Source organism: Onychomys torridus, chromosome 1 (genome assembly GCF_903995425.1).
Source record: "Onychomys torridus chromosome 1, mOncTor1.1, whole genome shotgun sequence".
NCBI classification, from domain to species: Eukaryota; Metazoa; Chordata; class Mammalia; order Rodentia; family Cricetidae; genus Onychomys; species Onychomys torridus.
The window spans coordinates 177,193,832-177,212,221 of record NC_050443.1 but is presented as its reverse complement, the minus strand read 5'-3'; the positions used below and the strand labels follow the sequence as shown (position 1 = coordinate 177,212,221).

General features: G+C 35.8%; 1 protein-coding gene across 2 annotated transcripts in view; it reads right to left on the bottom strand.

Annotated features, from left to right (window-relative positions):
- Atrnl1 (attractin like 1) overlaps positions 1-18,390 on the bottom strand; it is a 577,179-nt gene that overhangs the window by 371,049 nt on the left and 187,740 nt on the right. For both annotated transcript variants that reach the window (XM_036173756.1, XM_036173764.1), the window contains exon 25: positions 3,018-3,079. In XM_036173756.1, coding sequence (XP_036029649.1) covers positions 3,018-3,079 — 62 coding nt within the window. The remainder of the gene's footprint in view (positions 1-3,017; positions 3,080-18,390) is intronic.

Below are 18,390 nucleotides of genomic sequence, written 5' to 3'. Positions count from 1 at the left end.
GTTCATCATCAAAGGCAGTGAGGGCAGAAACCTGGAGCCAGGAGTTGAGGCAGAGGCCAAGGAGAGGATCTACTTCCTGGCTTTCTCAACTTACTTTCTTATAGAACCCAGGACCACCAGCCCAGGAACGACACCATATACAATGGGTTGGGTCCTCACACCTCAATCACTAATTAAGAAAGTGTCCTGCAGCTGGAACTTAAGAAGGCATTTTCTCAACTGAGGTTTCCTCCTTTCAGATAACTCTAGTTTATGTCAAGTTGACATAAAACTAGCCACCACACAGGAGAAAGAAATACATTTGAATACTATCAGGTACAAAGTGAGAGTGACAGAGATACCCAGTGACCTAAAAGATCATCGTGGCTTCTTATTGGAATTCAGTGCTGAGAGGGTGGGAGGAAGTAAACTGTGGTTCACAGTAGGCCAAATATGTCTATGAACCTACCTAGTAGTAACTTCCCTAGTCTTTAAGTGTAAGATTACAAAGAGCCTATATCAAGTAGGATAAAACAGTGACAACTTCCAAGACTGCCACAAACTTGCTCAGACATTAGCTATACCCAGTGGACAATGGGAATTATTGGCATATGTGCCTGCCATATTTCCATTTAATGTGTTTCCTTAAATAACACAGACTTTTCAGGTTGAGAAACATTTGCTATTCCATTTCACATAATAGAGAAAAATATTATAAAAAAACCAATCCCTTTTATTTCTATAACCATTTACTAAAATATTTTATCACATTTCCCACCAGCAATAAGAAAAATTTGTAGATCCTATAAATATGAAAAAAAAAAAAAAAAACAGATTCGGAGGAGCTGGGTGACCTACTTAAGACAGCACAAAGACCTAAGATCAGAGCCAGGCCATATCTATAAATGATTTCCCTGGTTCTGACTCAATTGTTTTTGCCACCAGAAGTCTCCAGAATAAGGAGGTTAAAAACTCATGGTCCAGTGTTTGAGAAGTGGCCTAGAATGCTGACTAATCTGAAGCTGGCTCATCCATTCAGTGGCTGACCCAGGTCCTGGTCCAGAACAGTAAGAGGCAGGCTGGCCTGACAAGGGATGTCCATAAGCATTAACTTGTTTCAAATTTAGTTGCAGCCTTCTAAAAAAGAAAGTTAATGAACTTTAAAATATTCTGTCTATGAATTTTCCTAACAATGAGAATATTTTAAATTATCTAATTTACATTTCATTACTAGAAGAAATTTAAATGACAAAGAGCCCATCAAACATATTTGATCACACAAAGATTAGAATATTTTAATTCACTTTGTCTATAATGGCAACCTAATAAAAGGAATCATCTCTGATATATGGTATGCATTGAACAAGCTTTCTTTTGCTTAATAAAAGTACTATTGAATTTAAATATATGTACACTAATTCAGATGTTCCAAATTTTAAATATTCAAAGAATTTACATGTACATTCATTCACCTGTGAATTTTCACACATAACTAAACTTTCTAGTATATCTTCAGCCATACGATTTTGCATCAAGTGTTTTAATTTTAATGCATTAAATAATTTTCATTCAATTGTAACTTCTAGTGTTTTCCAAAAAACACTTAAAATTCATTTTATTCTAAGAAACAAAATCATAAAACATAAATATTTTAAGATGCTTCTCCAAGTTTTACCTTTCAGAAAAATGTTAAAGTCTGAATGGATTTTTTGCACCTGTGATGGGTAATATGCTGATGGTATTAAAACATAAGTACTGTTGTACAGATAGACAAAGATGCTGGATTTCAAAGTAAAGTGACCCACATGACAAAGACTTTGCAGTAAAGGAACAGAGAAGGTGAAAAGTGAAGAAAAGAATAAAAACCCTGACTGGCAGGTAGAGATGAGAAATCAGACATGGTACGTATGGCCCTATAGATGAATCAAAAGAGATTGTAAACAGGTTGTAGCTCAATTACAAAGAACAATCAGTTAGTGGATGACAGAGAGTACCATCTCCAGAGACACTTCTAGTTATTAAATGTACTCAGGCATGAGCTAGCTCAAGAACTGGAAAAATTGGGTTCACAGATTCAATTCCTCCACAGATGTTTTCCTGGAAATCTGCCACTCCCATGAATTTCCATATGGCTCTTGGCTCCACAGCAAACACGTTGCTTAGATGCAAGGACATTATAGTATCTTCTCCAAGCCCAGTGTCTCTTCATTTACCACCATGAGAATGAAAATGAATTCCCTGCAGGTCTGCATGTTTCTGGAAACTAAGAATACCTTCCTCTCTCTAAGAACGGCATGTCAATCAGCTACTGAAAAAGTAATGTCAGGTAAAAAAATCAACCCACAGATGTCCATGTGCATAATACACAGCATTTACCAAAGCTGTTTAAGTTTGGGATTCTTTTAATCTTAAGAACTCAGGTTAATATGTAACATAACTAACGATCCAGGGATCAGACTCTGTTCAAAGGCATTTATAGTACTTCTAGGTTAGAAACTCCTTCAAGGCTGGCCTCGAACTCACAGAGATGCGCCTGCTGTAACTCCCGAGTGTTGGGATTAAAGGCGTGTGCCACTACCACATGTTTTCTTATTCACCACACATTTAGCACATCAGAAAGCATACATGATAATTGGTCAATAAAGAATTGAATTGATTCAATTCTAGAAGATTTAACTAATCAATGAAGTATGTGTGTTATTAATTTCATTAATTGGAGTAGTTTTAATTATTTATGTGAAAGAAAACTGCAGACTGATTGTCTTTCTACTGAATCCACTGGCCACAAAGCAGTATAAAAGATTTAAAACAACTAAATTGCAAGTATAATCAATCTGCTCTATAGGACATACATAATATGCATTCAAGAAATGGAATAATAAGATACATAACTGACAAATGATGTGACAGACAGGATATATATACACAAACACACACACGCATGCGCACACACACATGCACACACGTGTGCACAAATGTACACACACATGCGCACACACACAGGATTAATGAGTTAAAAGTCAGCTAAATCCACTTACCTGAAGAAGGTGACAAAGAATTGCACAAGATCCATGATTGTGTTGTGCTGTGAAAACGCAATCTGAAAAATCAAAATACAAGAAAGTCTGAAATTTATGAAACCTAAATTCTTCAAAACATGAGGTGATATTTCACAGCATTTATAAATACAATATTTCTAACTCAGCAAAACAGTTGGAATTACCATACTATAAATAAAATATGTACATGAAAACTTTACCTAGAATACCAAAATAGATTATTAATGATGATCATTATATAGATTGTGATATTAATCAGTTAAGACCTATTATAAAGTTAAATCAGAAATGTGAACTGAGTTCCATGTGAAATACTGTAATGAATTAAAGGTGCCTAACGGAAACTTGCAGTTGAGTTATCTAGGAATGATCATGCTTTCAATTAACACAGTTGATAATTATTTGTTTGAAAGAAACTCAACTGTAATCATTATAAGACACAAGGAAAATTTGCTTCCCCCATAGATCTTTGTGCACAAAAGTGGAATACATACACAAATATGTTTTATTCTGCATGTTAAAAGAAATATGCTACTTCATTTTGAAATTCCACATTAATAAGAAATAAACCTGGCAATGTAAACCTAGCAAAGTATGCAAATTTGCCTCCACTCCAGTGAACGTCACAGGCCCTGTGGTAAAACATCTTTTTTTAGGAACTATTATATAACATGAGGCAACAGCATACATAGTGGCTGAGCATGATGATTAGGACTAAGACCTCTCACAGAAACCGCATATCATATATTTTAGGGAACTGTAGAGATATGTGTCTCAGTTTCTCTGTACTGAATGCTAATGAAGGAAGCATCTGCACCAGAGCATCAGAGGTAAACAAAGACATAGAAATAAAAATATAATAAATTATGTCTATAACATTAGGCACAGATTAGATGTGATGTAATGAATATTGACCTTTTATATCATACATAAATGAAATCGTCAACAACAATGAACATCTGTACATAGCAGAAGCTAAATTATTAAGATATGGTTATGGCTAGCTTGTTTCTTTTTAGTGCTCTTTCAATACTCTCTTTAAAAGGACATATCAAAATAGATTAACAGTGATGAGTTTTATACTTTACAGCTATGAGACTGAGGAAAATATAAAACAATTCAGACAACAGATGAATAACAGAGAAGGACGGGGGTTCCCAGTTAAGAAATACACAGATGCACTCTACACCTGTCCCAGATTTCTATGTGGCCTCATTGGGCAAGAAATAGCAAGTGAGTTTGTCTATTTGTTGATTTTGTGTGTGTGTGCCCATGTGTGGGGAGCATGTGGTTGCGTATATGTGTGTGTATGCATATGTGTTTGTACATGCCTGTGCAAGTGTGTGCATATACATATGTGCTGACAAATGTGTGTGTATATACATACATATATATGTATTGCATGTGTATGCATAAAATATAGCGTGTGTGTGTGTGTGTGTGTATGTGTGTGCATGTGTGTGGGCACACATGCTGTGAGTGAACAAAAGTCTTTGAGCACCTGTGAGCATTATAGGGGAATGCATTACCACTAGCTGTGGATGGCTTTATAAGAAGAGGCAGAAAGTCCTGGTTCTATTCTCTCCCTCTTGTTACATGATGTGTTCTGCCAGGATATAACACAAGTAAAAGGTCCTTACGGCATGCCAATACTTTGATAATGATTCCAAACCACTAAAATTGTAAAAAATAAATTTGCCTTACACATTCCCCAGAATATAATACTTGTCATAATAGCAGAAAATAGATGGAGAACCTGTTCATTATGCCCACTTTGCAAGGTGTCGAACTGACTATTTCACTAATAACCTATCACATTCAGGGTCTAGTACCAGGTGTTTGAATATTTTAATTAAAAAAAAAACAACTAAAATTCTTGAGAGCTTGACTGGAAGTTCTCACAGGGGAGCACAGCCCCACTCATATACCCTTGCCTGAAGACTGGCCCTCCTCTATGCGGGAAGGTTGTCCTCTTCCAATGAGAAAGGATGCACATGGAGCAGTGAGGGAGGAAGAAGAAACCTGCGTAGCCATCAAGATCATCCCAATCTATCCTGGCAATCAATGGGGTGAGAGATGGGAATAGATGCAGAGAGCCTCAGCCAAACATTAGGTGGAGAGAGAGCACAAAGTAGAGATCTCAAGGAACTCTGTGGAAGAGAGGGAGAAATAACTTAGGAGCCAGAGGGACCAAGGACACCACAAGAATCAACTAAGCCAGAGTTGTAGGGGCTCACAGAGACTGAAGCAGTAATCACAGACCTGCATGGGTCTGAGCTCGGTCTGTGGCATATATGTTATGGTTGTTAGCTTGGTGTTCTTGTGGAACTCTTAACTGGGAGTGTCTCTGACTCTTTTGCCTGCTCTTAGGACCCTTTTCTTTCTACTGAGTTGCCTCTCCTAGCCCTGATATGAAGGTTTGCACCTAGTCTTATTGCATCTGATTAGCCCCTGTTCAGTACCTATCCTTGGAAGCCTGTTCTTTTCTAAAGGGAAATAGAGAAGAAATGGATCTGGGGGACAGGGGAAGTGGGGGGAGGGTCCTGGGAGGGGTGGAGCGAGGGAAACTGGGAATGCACTGTATGAGAAAATAAGTTGAAAAATAAATAAATAAAAAGTTCAAAAAATCTTACTAGAGGACGAACCAATTGACGGTAATAATTATACACTTGTTTGAAACGTAGTAGGTACAAAGGAAGAAAGAACAGGGGGGAAAATCCATCTGCTGTATTTACATGGCTTGGTTAAGTTATATTTTAAGAAAATTGTCTCAAAATAGGCAAAATGCTGAGACTGGACAGTGCCAAAAGAGAGGTAACAGAAGAAATGTAATGTTGTATGTGGCTGTTCTCAATTATTCTCTAGCTGAAACAGCATGGTTCAGCTTCAAGCCCTTCTACTGAGAGAGGAAGGCCTCCAGGAGCAGAGAAGACAAAGGGAGGGTTGTTCAAACCCAAGCTGGGCAACGGGTTTTCAACTAGCTGATTGCTGATCATCTGGGTCCCTCTATAATTATCACACTCTGTAACAATGTTCATTGAAAGTAGGTGCCCTTCCTTCTTACACTGAGGGCATGTGAACCATTTTTGTACTACAATCTGAAATTACCTATTTTATAGGTTAATGATTAGACTCCCCACTAAAATATAAGCTCCATAATAATAGTGATTTTATTCTTATTGTTACAGTACTGATCAACATTTCAAGCAGTTTTTGGTACTTTGTAATGGAAAGCATTTCATTAAATTTTTTAGAAAGAATTCCATAGCAATATTTAACAACATAGTATTCTAGAGGGTTCAGATAACCATGAAAAAAAAAGTCATAGATACTATAAGGAAAACATTTTAAATCATTTATGCATTTTTTATAATATTGATATGTATTATAGATTTGATATCATGGAAAATATCTAATAGAGTGTAGAGTATATATTTCTATTTACTATGATATCATTTTTAATTGTAAAATACATAAGAAATTCTGAAACAAGAATTTTGAAATATATTTTAACTAGTGAGTTCCTTCCCCCTTCCCTCCCTCCCTCCTCCCCTCCCTCCCTCTGTACTTCCCTCCCTTTCTTCTTTTTGGCAAGCCTCACATAGCCCAGGCAGGCCCCAAACACTATATGTAGTTAAGAAGGTCAGGGGGACCCTATATTCCTAATACCCTACCTCTACTTACTAAATGATAAAACTATCAGCATGTATGCCTAGCTCAGATCTAAACCATCATTTATTTACACACAAAAGTAAACAAGGTGGCTTTAAAAGAATAACCATTCAGCTGGCAGCTTTAGAGAACTGTCAGACAATCAATAACAATAATATCTAAGTTTGTAGATCCTCAAAAGTATTTCCTCAGGATACAGAATATTTCTAACACTAAAATCCTTACATATCTAATTATAAAGATTACTATTAGCAAATGCCATATCTAGAACATGGCCCACTACAAATATTCAATATTTTCCACTTACTTTCTGTGGTCATTCCAAAGAAACACATTACATGTTTATATATGTTGCATTAAAAACGTTTCAAACTTTAGCTAGTAGAACTGCGCGTTTAAGTCTCTACCGTGTAATGACCTAATCCAAATTACCCAATGATTATTCAAATCAGGATAGTTCCACTATGTTTTCACAATATCCTCATTTCATCAACTGTTGAAAAGTCCCAAATAACTGAAACCTCAGCTTGTTCAAAGTGACAGTGGACAATTGCCTCTGCCTCACACCTACAAGTTCACACTGAGCATGTTCAGACCTAAAACACAGACTACATTAGGTGGATTAATTACAATAAATGATTTCCAATAGTATGATGTGATTTAAAGAAGTTGTATAAAGTGGACTTGGAAAGAGAATTTTTCATAACATGATATTTACCCTAAAATGTCAGAAATTTTTAAGAAACAGCTCTTATTTATAAAGGACATATTGATGTGTTTGTGCAAAATGTCAGCTTGCCATGCACAGCTGAGTTCTGAGAGGATACTGGAGATGAGGACATGAGAATGCAGCAAAACAGATGTCTTACGTTGTCACGTTCATCTACCAAACAGAAAATAAGAGGCAGATTCACATTGCAGTTTAGATTATGGCATTTCAAACCACTGCCATAAAACAGTATTATATAACAGAAGTCAGAGAACTAGCCAGACCTTAAAAAGCACCAGGCTATGTCTCATGCAGGAAATTTTGAGAACTTGACATGATATATTACTATGTCTTTTAAAAAATAAGAATAAGGAGTTTTTAATTAATTGCTTGCTAAGATCAACTATGATAATCTATCCCAAGAATAGACTTCTTGTTGTTAATTAACATAGTGCTTATGGATTAGGTGGTGTGTATATTTGATAAAATACATTTAAGGAATTGCTCAACGTCACTAATTATCCAGGAAATGCAAATCAAAACGACTCTGAGATACCACCTTACACCTGTCAGAATGGCTGAGATCAAAAACACTAAAGACAGTTTATGCTGGAGAGGATGTGGAGCAAGAGGAACTCTCCTCCACTGCTGGTGGGAATGCAAGCTTGTACAGCCACTTTGGAAATCAATATGCTGTTTCCTTAGAAAATTGGGAATCCATCTCCCCCAAAACCCAGCTATAGCACTCTTGGGCATATACCCAAGGAATGCTCAATCATACCACAAGGGCATTTGCTCAGCATGTTCATATCAGCATTGTTTGTAGTAGGCAGAACCTGGAAACAACCTAGATGCCCTTCAACTGAAGAATGGATAAAGAAAATATGGTACATATACACAATGGAGTACTACTCAGCAGAGAAAAACACTGATAAAATAATAGTTTTTAAAATGCTAAAATAGAAAACAGATCATCTAAAAAGATCATTTTTCTAGAATAAAGCATGAAAAAGAACACCCCAGGCAATATGGTATAAAGATTACAGAGATTACTTTTATCATAAATATTTGAATGCTATTTATAAAACTGAATCATTTTGATATTTAGAGCTAGAAATTCCTCACTGAGGTGCTCATGACTTCTCCTGGTCTAATGAACTTGGCTGCTGTCTTAGCCTCTATGTTAACCCTGGTCACTCTATCCAATTGAGAAGCTTCTTTGCATTGCCCTGAAGACATCTTTGTACCTCTCTCCACAGTTCTTTGTGTCTTTGTTTACATATCTTTGGTGTTTCTCCATCATTTTTCACTGGAATTCCAACCCTTAGTACACATTGCTATCTGCTAAATTGGACCTGGTTTCTGCTATGTCTCTTTCTCTTTGTGTCGGTCTCTCTGTCTCTCTCTCTCAATGACATTTTGTCAGCTTTGCAAACTACCATACATCATTCGTCATCTATCTGCCACAAACTGTCCCCTCTTGTCCTTTACCCTGTTTTTGCTTGGAGGCTTTATTATGAGACTCCTTACATTCCTATTCTGGACCCGTTCTCCACCTTTCTGTTTTCTCTCTGCTTCTTTCCCATTCTAAAATGAGCTACACTATGGAAGGCCTCACTACTACCCACACATTACACTAAATGTTTTTGCTACTCAACTATGGAATCCTTGGATACTCTCTGAGGTAAGTAATGTGTACCTCACTTACAGAGGCAGAGACTGTCCAAGGCCTCCAGGCAATAAGCAGAGTAGCAGAGGAGAGTCAATAGTTCCAATGGTTTGTCCTGCTGTGTGCTTCTCTCTAAACAGTTAATCACATCACTCTGAGACCTCAGTTTACCTGTGTTACCACCAGAGAAAATATTCAAAGGGAGGCATTGTAGGACTCAGTTGTAATTCTTAGAAACTCATAAAGAATCTAGTGTTTTTGCTTACATGTATTCAATGAAAGAATTCCAGTAATTCCTAGAGAAGTGCCTTTACAATTTCTACAGTGCAATTCTAAAAAGAGCTTTAAGCTAAAGGTCAAGCTGAACCAAAATTAAGAATTAATTTTTCAGCAAGAGTATAAATGTTGAAACAAATAACTTTATATATACCAAGATCATGTTTCTCTTGAATTAATTTGGGAGGAGTAAAATATTTTATAGTTAAAGTGTATCTAAACATGTATATAAAGATTTTTATATAAATATATATTATTTATTTATAGTTATAGTAACTATATACTTGGAATAGTAATATTATATATTTAAATATATAAAGAAAGCAAATCTATAAAGTGTTTAATTTTAAAATTACTCAACAGTGCTCAGCACAATGTTAAGCCTACACTGATGAAACAAAATGCCTCAAAAGAACATACCATATAGTAAGTACCCCCCAAATGCTGGTTTTGCCCATATATGGAATATTTCCTTTCCTGAGTTAAATAAAAGCAATGGCATGTTAGTATTTAGGTCTAATTATAATCAAAGATGATGAATTTTTTTCAAGTTCAGAGGTCACAGCTTTTCCATTGATACAACAATATATCAATGCAATAATTATATAATTAATAACAAAATTGATTAGTAATGACCAAGATCAATATATTAATTGCATTCCATTAGTATTTCTAAGTCACTATTTTTTATTTAAAAATTTGTTTATGTTTTTTATCAAGTTCTTTCCTCTTGCCCAATGCCTGTTCCCACCTCCCTCTCCTCCAACTTCACATTCTTGTTCTTTATCATCTCTCTCTCTCTCTCTCAAAACAACAAAAGAATAGTAAGACAAAGGATATCAAACACACACACACACACACACACACACACACACACACACACACACACACACAGGAGCACATTTTATGTTGGCCAACTACTCCTGGGTATGAGGCCTGTCCTGCAGTGTGTTATACTTTTTGGTATTTTGGTTTCCTTTTTTTTTTTTATCTAATTTCCAATTTCTGTCCTAGGATATCATCCAAAATACAAATTACATTATGGCACTTAATTACCCTGTCTTCTTTTTTTAAGTGAAAAAAATATAACACAGAGATTTATTCAATATGGCCATACTGGTAAGAATGACAAGGAGAGCCTGTGACATTTGCCCTGCCCCCATGCTCAGAGTCTTGAAACATAGAGGCAAGAGAGTTGCACAAATAACCCTAACAACGACAGTCTGGGCTCCAGGTCTCTCCAGCAAGGTCAACTGACAAATCATAATCATTCTCCAGGAGACAAGGTCTTCCTGTGGAAGGTCTTCAACAATTCCTCTCCCAGTTAAGATTCCCAGGGAAATTCTAATCTCTTGACATCAGTCTCAGAAGAGTGAGTGCCAATAATGGAGCACATGTGTCTAAATTGACTCCTACCAGACAGTCACAGAACACAGACATCATGCTCCGTCCTGCTAGGGACACCATGACCAGGGATGCCAATCAGCAGCAGCCACCCCAGCCACGTGCACACTTTAAAAAGTATTTCTTTGTATTTTACGAGTATGCATGTTTGCCTGCATGTGTTTCTGCATTCCATGTCTTTCAGTTTGTAAGTCCCCTGAGAGCTGAGTTGAGTCCCTTGTTGGCAGCTGGTGGCCACATCTTTGCTCTATCTGTTCATTCATCCTCTATCTTTTGGTTGGAGAATTCAGCTTTCACATTTGAGGTCCCTCTTGAGAGGCAAGGACTGTTGTTCCTCATTTGTGGACTATGCCTTAGCTCAGCGCTCCTCTCTCCCTTTGTGATTGAGGAGTTCATGTGTTATGTGTCCACTCCCTTTCTCCTTCCTTTGTGATATCACAGATTTTTCCTTTGTGATTACCATGAGTCTTAAAGAAACATCTCAAATTTATGGACATTTATTTTGGACCAACAATAACATATATTGCATAAATTATACATTTTATTCTCTTTCTCCCTATATTTATTTGTATTATAGGTTGCATATTTTATACTGTATATTGCTTCAAAAAAATTTTATTCCTGTACTTATTAATTTAAACTTTAATATTCTAAGTGAAAGTAGATTACATATCACTATAAATTATAAGATTATTCTGAACTTGACTATACCTTTATCTTTAGCATTGAATTTTATATTTTCATGTGTTTATGTAAAAGAATTTTCTTATTTCAATTTTTAACTCCCTTTCACACTGGTGAGGCAGCTATAGTATGAATGAATTTTGCCTCTTTTTGTTTTTCTGGAATAGTCTTTGTCATTTGTTCATTTATGAATGCTGCATCTTTTGGTAAACTTGACTTGGTTGGCTGCTATTCTTTCCACACACCAAGTGCCTTTCCATTTCCTACCTACAGTCTTGGTGTCAAGACGCAGGTTCTCCTGTATGTAGTCAGCAGTTTTTCTTGATGCAGCAAAGATGTTTTCAGCTTCACTGTGATATGTCTTAGTGTAATACTTGGGGTGTATATCAAGAGAGAGCTTCTAGGTTCATGTACCTGGATGTCTGGGTAAAGGAATTTTCACTTACTTTCTGTTTAAATGAACTTTTTAAGTCTTGGCCCTGGAGGACATGGGAATGGACAGAAGGGGCTGGGGGGAAGGTGGGGATGGGGGCGGGAGCAGGGAGGACAGGGTAACCCATGGCTGATGTGTAAAATTAAAACACATAATAATAATAATAATAATAATAATAATAATAATAATTATATATATATATGAAAAGTGAAAAGTGATGGTGATGATGGATACACAGGTCAGACAGAGTAATAGAGAAGGAGTTGTTTCTTTTTCTATTACTGTATGTCTTGGTAAATAATAACTGCCAGTTTTCATTATAATTTGAAAGGACTAATATTCTTCAGAAAATTTTTAAATAACCAGAACTGTTGAAATACACCACTCATATAATAAAACACATGTCCTGTATTAGCAAACAAATATATCATTACTTCATTTTTTCAGTATAAAAATAGTAACTTGAAAAAAGATATTATTTTAAAAATGTATTCAACATCTGGAAACACTTGGGAAAATAAAGAATATTCATGACCTTTAACTTTATATTGATATAATTATCAAATAGACACTAATTCAACTTATATTTATATATACTAGAAACATTATGTAACAAGCTAAAGCAAAATTCCAGAAATGATATAACTTTATTATCTCTCAAAGGCCTCTAAAACATCAGCTGCATTTCAGGGCACATGAATATGTCATGAGTGATATATCCTCAAATGTAATGTAATGTTGCAGAATATTTGTTTACATTGTGAAGATGTGTCTTTGCCAAGGTGCCTTGTGATTGGTTTAATAAAGAGCTGAATGGCCAATAGCTAGACAGGAAGAGGTTAGGCAGGACTTCCAAGGACAGAAAGGACTCTGGGAAGAAGAGAGGTAAAGAGACATCAAGTCAAACATATAGTACAGAGGAGAGGTAGCCAGGGCATGTGGCAAAAAGTAGATTAAAAATTATGGATTAATTAAGTGATAAGAGGTGGAAAAGACTAAGCTAAAGGCCAGGTTGTCACAATTAATAAGTCTCTGTGTTGTTATCTTTGGCAGGTGGTCCTAAATAGAAAGTACTACTGCAACACAGCAATTCACAATAAAACCACAAGTGTAATATTTACAATTTAATAACCTACTAAAGTTAATTCAGCTCTGAAATGGAAGGGTCTAATACCCTACCTCCAAAAAAAATCCATAAGAATAATGGGAAAAAAGCTGAATTTTTCAAACGTTTAGATTTTACACATTTCTAATTTGGATTTATGTCAGAAAAGGATATACAACTTTTAAATGAGAATGGTAGGTTCAAAGTGGGCCCCAAAATAGCTGTGCTGGTGACAATGTTCTAAACAGAGGGACTCTGACCAGGTATACAGAAGGACTGCTCCTGGGTAATCAAAGCCTAAATTGAGCATTCATTAGGAATTCCTTAGGCTGGTTTGTTTACCAGAAAAGCATCTCTACTGCAGCAGGAATCTGCTCACCAGGACCTCCCTAATCTGCACCAACGGGTTCAAGTTCAAGGTCAATCTGAATAGCCAGCATCTCCTCAAGGACCCCACCTTGCTGACTGCCATCTAAATGCACCAATCCACCAGATTTTCTCTACCACCTACCTTACCTCGCTCTGCAGAAACAGCCTTGCCAGTCTGACCCCCAGAGAATCTTTCTACACACAGGGGTCTCCTTCGTGCCCTCATTTATATGGCTCAGAAAATGTTCTCAGAAAGTTTTCTTAATCATGACACCACATATAAAATATATATATATATATATATATATATATATATATATATATATATATGTATGTGTGTAAATTCTTATCAGAAATTTGTTGTGTGTGTGTGTGTGTGTGTTGTGTGTGTGTGTGTGTGTGTGTATGTGTGTGTTTCTGAGACAGGGTTTCTCTGTGTAGCTTTGCACCTTTCCTGGAACTCACTTGTAGCCCAGGCTGGCCTCAAACTCACAGAGATCCACCTGGCTCTGTCTCCCGAGTGCTGGGACTAAAGGCATGCGCCACCACTGCCCGGCTGTCTTATCAGTAATTTAATAGTAAAAACAATAGAAATATTTTATATGTGATTAGTGTTCAACTTCACTATTAATAAAAATCAATAAACAATCAGTCGAGTGGAATTTTGTGTCAAATTCTTTTTATATCTTCATCTCCTGCTTACTGAATGAAACTGCACAAGTTATTAAGTCTACTCATTCATGAAGCTCATACAATAATAAATTTACTTCATGGCTTGTGAATAACTGAAATAAATAACATAGAATGTATTAAATATTGCCTGGTGTACAGCGCCTGCTTATAAATTTGCACATATACTTCAACTGAATCGATTATTTTGAGATATGCATACAAAAAATAATTTACCAAGAATGTACCCAGATATTTACTGCTGTATTATTTAAAGCAAACAAACAAACAAAAAAAAACTAATTTTTCTACAATCGACATTGCTGTGGAGGATCCTTCTATAGGCTGTGAATGTGTTGTTCTCATTAGTTGATAATAAAGTTATTTTGGCCTATGGCAAGACAGGATGAGGTTAGGTGGAAGAATCGAACTAGGAGAGAGAGGAAGAGGGTCAGAGTCGGGACAAATGCTGCGAGACACCCAAAAACAGGATGCTGGAGGACCTGTAAGTCATGGACCATGTGGCAAGAAATAAATGAATAGGAATGGGTTAATTTAAATATAAGAGCTAGTTAATGATAAACCTGAGCCATCATCCAAACACTTATGATTAATATAAACCTCTGTGTGGTAATTTGAGAAGTGGCTATTGGGTATATGGGAGTTGCTGGAGGGACACAGAAACTTCTGTCTACAGACAAAGAAGTATTAATCTGATGAAGAGTTATTTTAGTATTAAAATGTTACCAAATATTATGTGGAAAATAATAGTTATAATATGATATATAAAAACTATAAGAGCTCTTTAAGTGAAAATATCAAGGGAACAAAAGGGTGTATAAGGTTATACAGATAGTTGAGGGAAATATATTGAAATTTCAATGCATTTAAATTATAAATGGCAATTAGCAATTCTTTAAACCATCACTCTAGAGAAGTGGGGAATCTACGTACACTTGTTTTATAAATGTAAAACTTGAAAGCGTCTTTTGCAAGGCACTTCCATTGGAAAATAGATTCTACACTTCATCTGTCTTATCTAACAAAGGCATCCAAGGTTTGTAAAGAATAGCGTTAAATAAGGTTGTAGATAACAACAGCATTTTAGATAAGGAGTGCAGCATTATTTCTAAGAACTAGATAGTAAATATTTTCAGTTTTCTGAGTAATACTATCTGGGTTGGTTGGTTTGTTAACATTTCAACTCTGTTATTACACTTTAAAGTTCCTATGTCTCTCTCTCTCTTCTCTCACTCTCTGGAGAATTAGATTCTAATGGAACCAGACGCAACCATCATGAGGAAGTTACCTCTATTAGGTATTTCTTAAGGTTACTCATATTTATGTTTTCTAGCTAACACAGTCACAGCTACTGCTTAGTATATAGCAGCTCAGATTTAAGAATGAAAGACTAAAGCGTAATAGAAAAAGCAATTTTAAAAATAAACCAAAGCTTTTTATAGTTCATAATTTAAAAGACAGCCACCAACAATAATGGAATTGCTGTGCCTTCTGGAGCAATTTGGAATCAATATAGAAGAGCATTTATTAGCACACTTGATCACAACTTTTATGTATCAAACCACATACCTGTCATGAAAATCATGACTTCAAATACTACTTCCCCAGAAACATGTCATCCTACTCATTCTGACACAGATCATGTTCTATATTCAAAATTCTAGTACACTTGTGATAAAATATAACAGTCATCAGGGTTAGGAGTCCGGTCTTTCTTCTAAACTGTTGTGTATGACTTAACCATTATCAGTGAAAGGACACACTAGTCTAGGATAGAAATTAGAACTACAAATGGAAAGATTCCTAACATCAATTCTAATAAAAAAAAAATCTAAATTATGACACCAGTTTGTACATTGAGTTAATAGTGAATTACCAGATCTCATTTACTCTGGACCAGGTAATTTAGAACCAATCTGGTTTAATTTAATTTAAACTGTGATATGTAAATGTTGATTAGTAGCAGTATTGCTGGGGAATACAAAATACCAAAGAAGCTCAACGTTATTACAACTGCAACTATAGTAAAATAATTTTTATTGTCAAAAATTAGCTCACATAGTACACTACAACTCTTAAAAACCAGTGTGGTGGTATTGCGTTCCCCAAATATTGTGCACCCTAATAAACTTATCTGGGGTCAAAGAACAGAACAGCCACTAGATACAGAAGCTAGAAAATGGTAGCACTCACACCTTTAATCCTATCATTCAAGAGGCAGAAATCCCTCTGGATCTCTGTGAGTTCAAGGCCACACTGGAAACAGGCAAGCATGGTGACTCATGCCTTTAATCCCAGAAAGTGAGCCTTTAGTCCCAGGGAGTAAGGGCAGAAAGCAGAAAGATATATAAGGCATGAAGACCAGAAACTAGAAGCTTTTTAGCTGGTTAAGCTTTTAGGCTTTGAGCAGCACAGTTCAGCTGAGATCCATTCTGGATGAGGACTCAGAGGCTTCCAGTCTGAGGAGACAGGATCAACTGAGGAATTGACAAGGTAGGGAAGCTTGTTCTGCTTCTCTGATCTTCCAGCATTCACGCCAATACCTGGCTCCAGGTTTGTTTTTATTCATAAGAGCTGTTAAGATTCCCGCGACAAAACAGTCATGCTAAAAACAAGTATCTCACTTAAGAAACTCATGATGATCAATTCAACAGCATGACTTCAAACATTCTCAAGGAAATGTCTCAGTCAGCTACCAATTAAAGCACAACCATCACAGAATCCTGCTATGTGCCTAATACTCACTCTTGGAGTTTTTAAGGAATATCAAGATGATTTTGCTAGCATAAAGTATCTTATACAGACAATTAAGAATATTTATTTAAAATTATACTGCTTTACATTAAATTATAACTAAGTAAATTCATATAATACAATTGCCGTGGATCTCAATGACAAAAATCTAAGTATATAGAGACAGATATGTACTTAAATTGCCTACTCTTACAGATATTAAACACTTAATTAAAATAAAATAGCTTACTGATTTCTAGAGTAATTTATATTTCTGTAATAATTATATGATTCCTAACATGTAAAGTACAAATAGGGAACCAAAAAAAATTCTAATCAGTCATACAGTTTTTGGTGCAGTGCTCATAAAAACAGCTAAAGCTTAAAATTATTTTTCAATCTTCACAAACAAAACCAGCCACCAAATTTTGTCAACACCAATGCTCATAGCAAAACGCAAAATTAGCCTTTTAATTCAACAGTAACTATCACAACCTTTACTTACACTGAGACTCTATGCCACAGTAATGTTTAATGTATCATTCACATGAGTATGCTTTATTGATTATAAATTATTAAAAGAAAATGTGTAAAGATATCACAAAGAAAAAGAACAAGACACAAAGCAAAAGAAAAACATTTAATAATAAAGCTGTTATAAAAATCTGCTTTACTGAAAAAGAAACTATTTTAATGAAATTTCAATAGTAAAAACTAATATAATTCCAGTGGAGCTTTCCTGCATAACCAAAGCAGGTGAAATAATCTCCGACTGCTATTACTTACTCTTCTGCTTCTGGACCTGCAATAGACTTCTATGTTAAAGATTGTGGAGGATTCCCTGAGTGAACGCATATGGTAAAGATGGGCACAACCATGCCAGGGACTCCAAGGACTCATGAAAACTAGCCAAGACGTAACCAATATGAATCAGACTTAAGGCGACTTCAAAGCTTTCCATGAGGGTCTAAGTCTGAGGGTTTATAAACAATAGATGAGTGTACAAAAATAAGCAACTGTCCTTTTCTTCTCCTGTATGTTTACAACCTGAGACTGCTCCCTATCAAAACCTCCTATGGAGACTAGTGTAGGCAGATTTTTCTTTGGGCCACCAGCTCACAAATAAGAACATGGAGACTTATTATTAATTATAAAAGCTTGCCTAATGGCTTAGGCTTATTTCTAACTAGCTCTTATAACTTTAATCAACCCATTTTTATTAACATATGTGCTGTCATGAGACTGGTGGCTGTTACCTCTCCCTCCACAAGTCTTGCTTATTCTCCATCTCTTGGCATCACCGCCACCTTCTTCCCAGAATCTGCCACAAAAACCATGCCTAGCTGTTGAGCGTTCAGCTTTTTAAAATTTATTTATTTATTTATTTTTCTATTATCAGCTTGATAAAATATAAATTCTTATGCTAATAATGAAATGTTTGAGGTTTGCCCAGTAATTGAGGAAAACCAAAACTTATTACAAGCCACTGTCATCCTAGGATTCCCCCCACCTTGCTATATAGCCTCACTGGATCTGTGGGTTATAGTCTGATTGTTCTTTGCTTTATATCTAGACTCCACTTATGAGTGAGTATATACCATGTTTGTC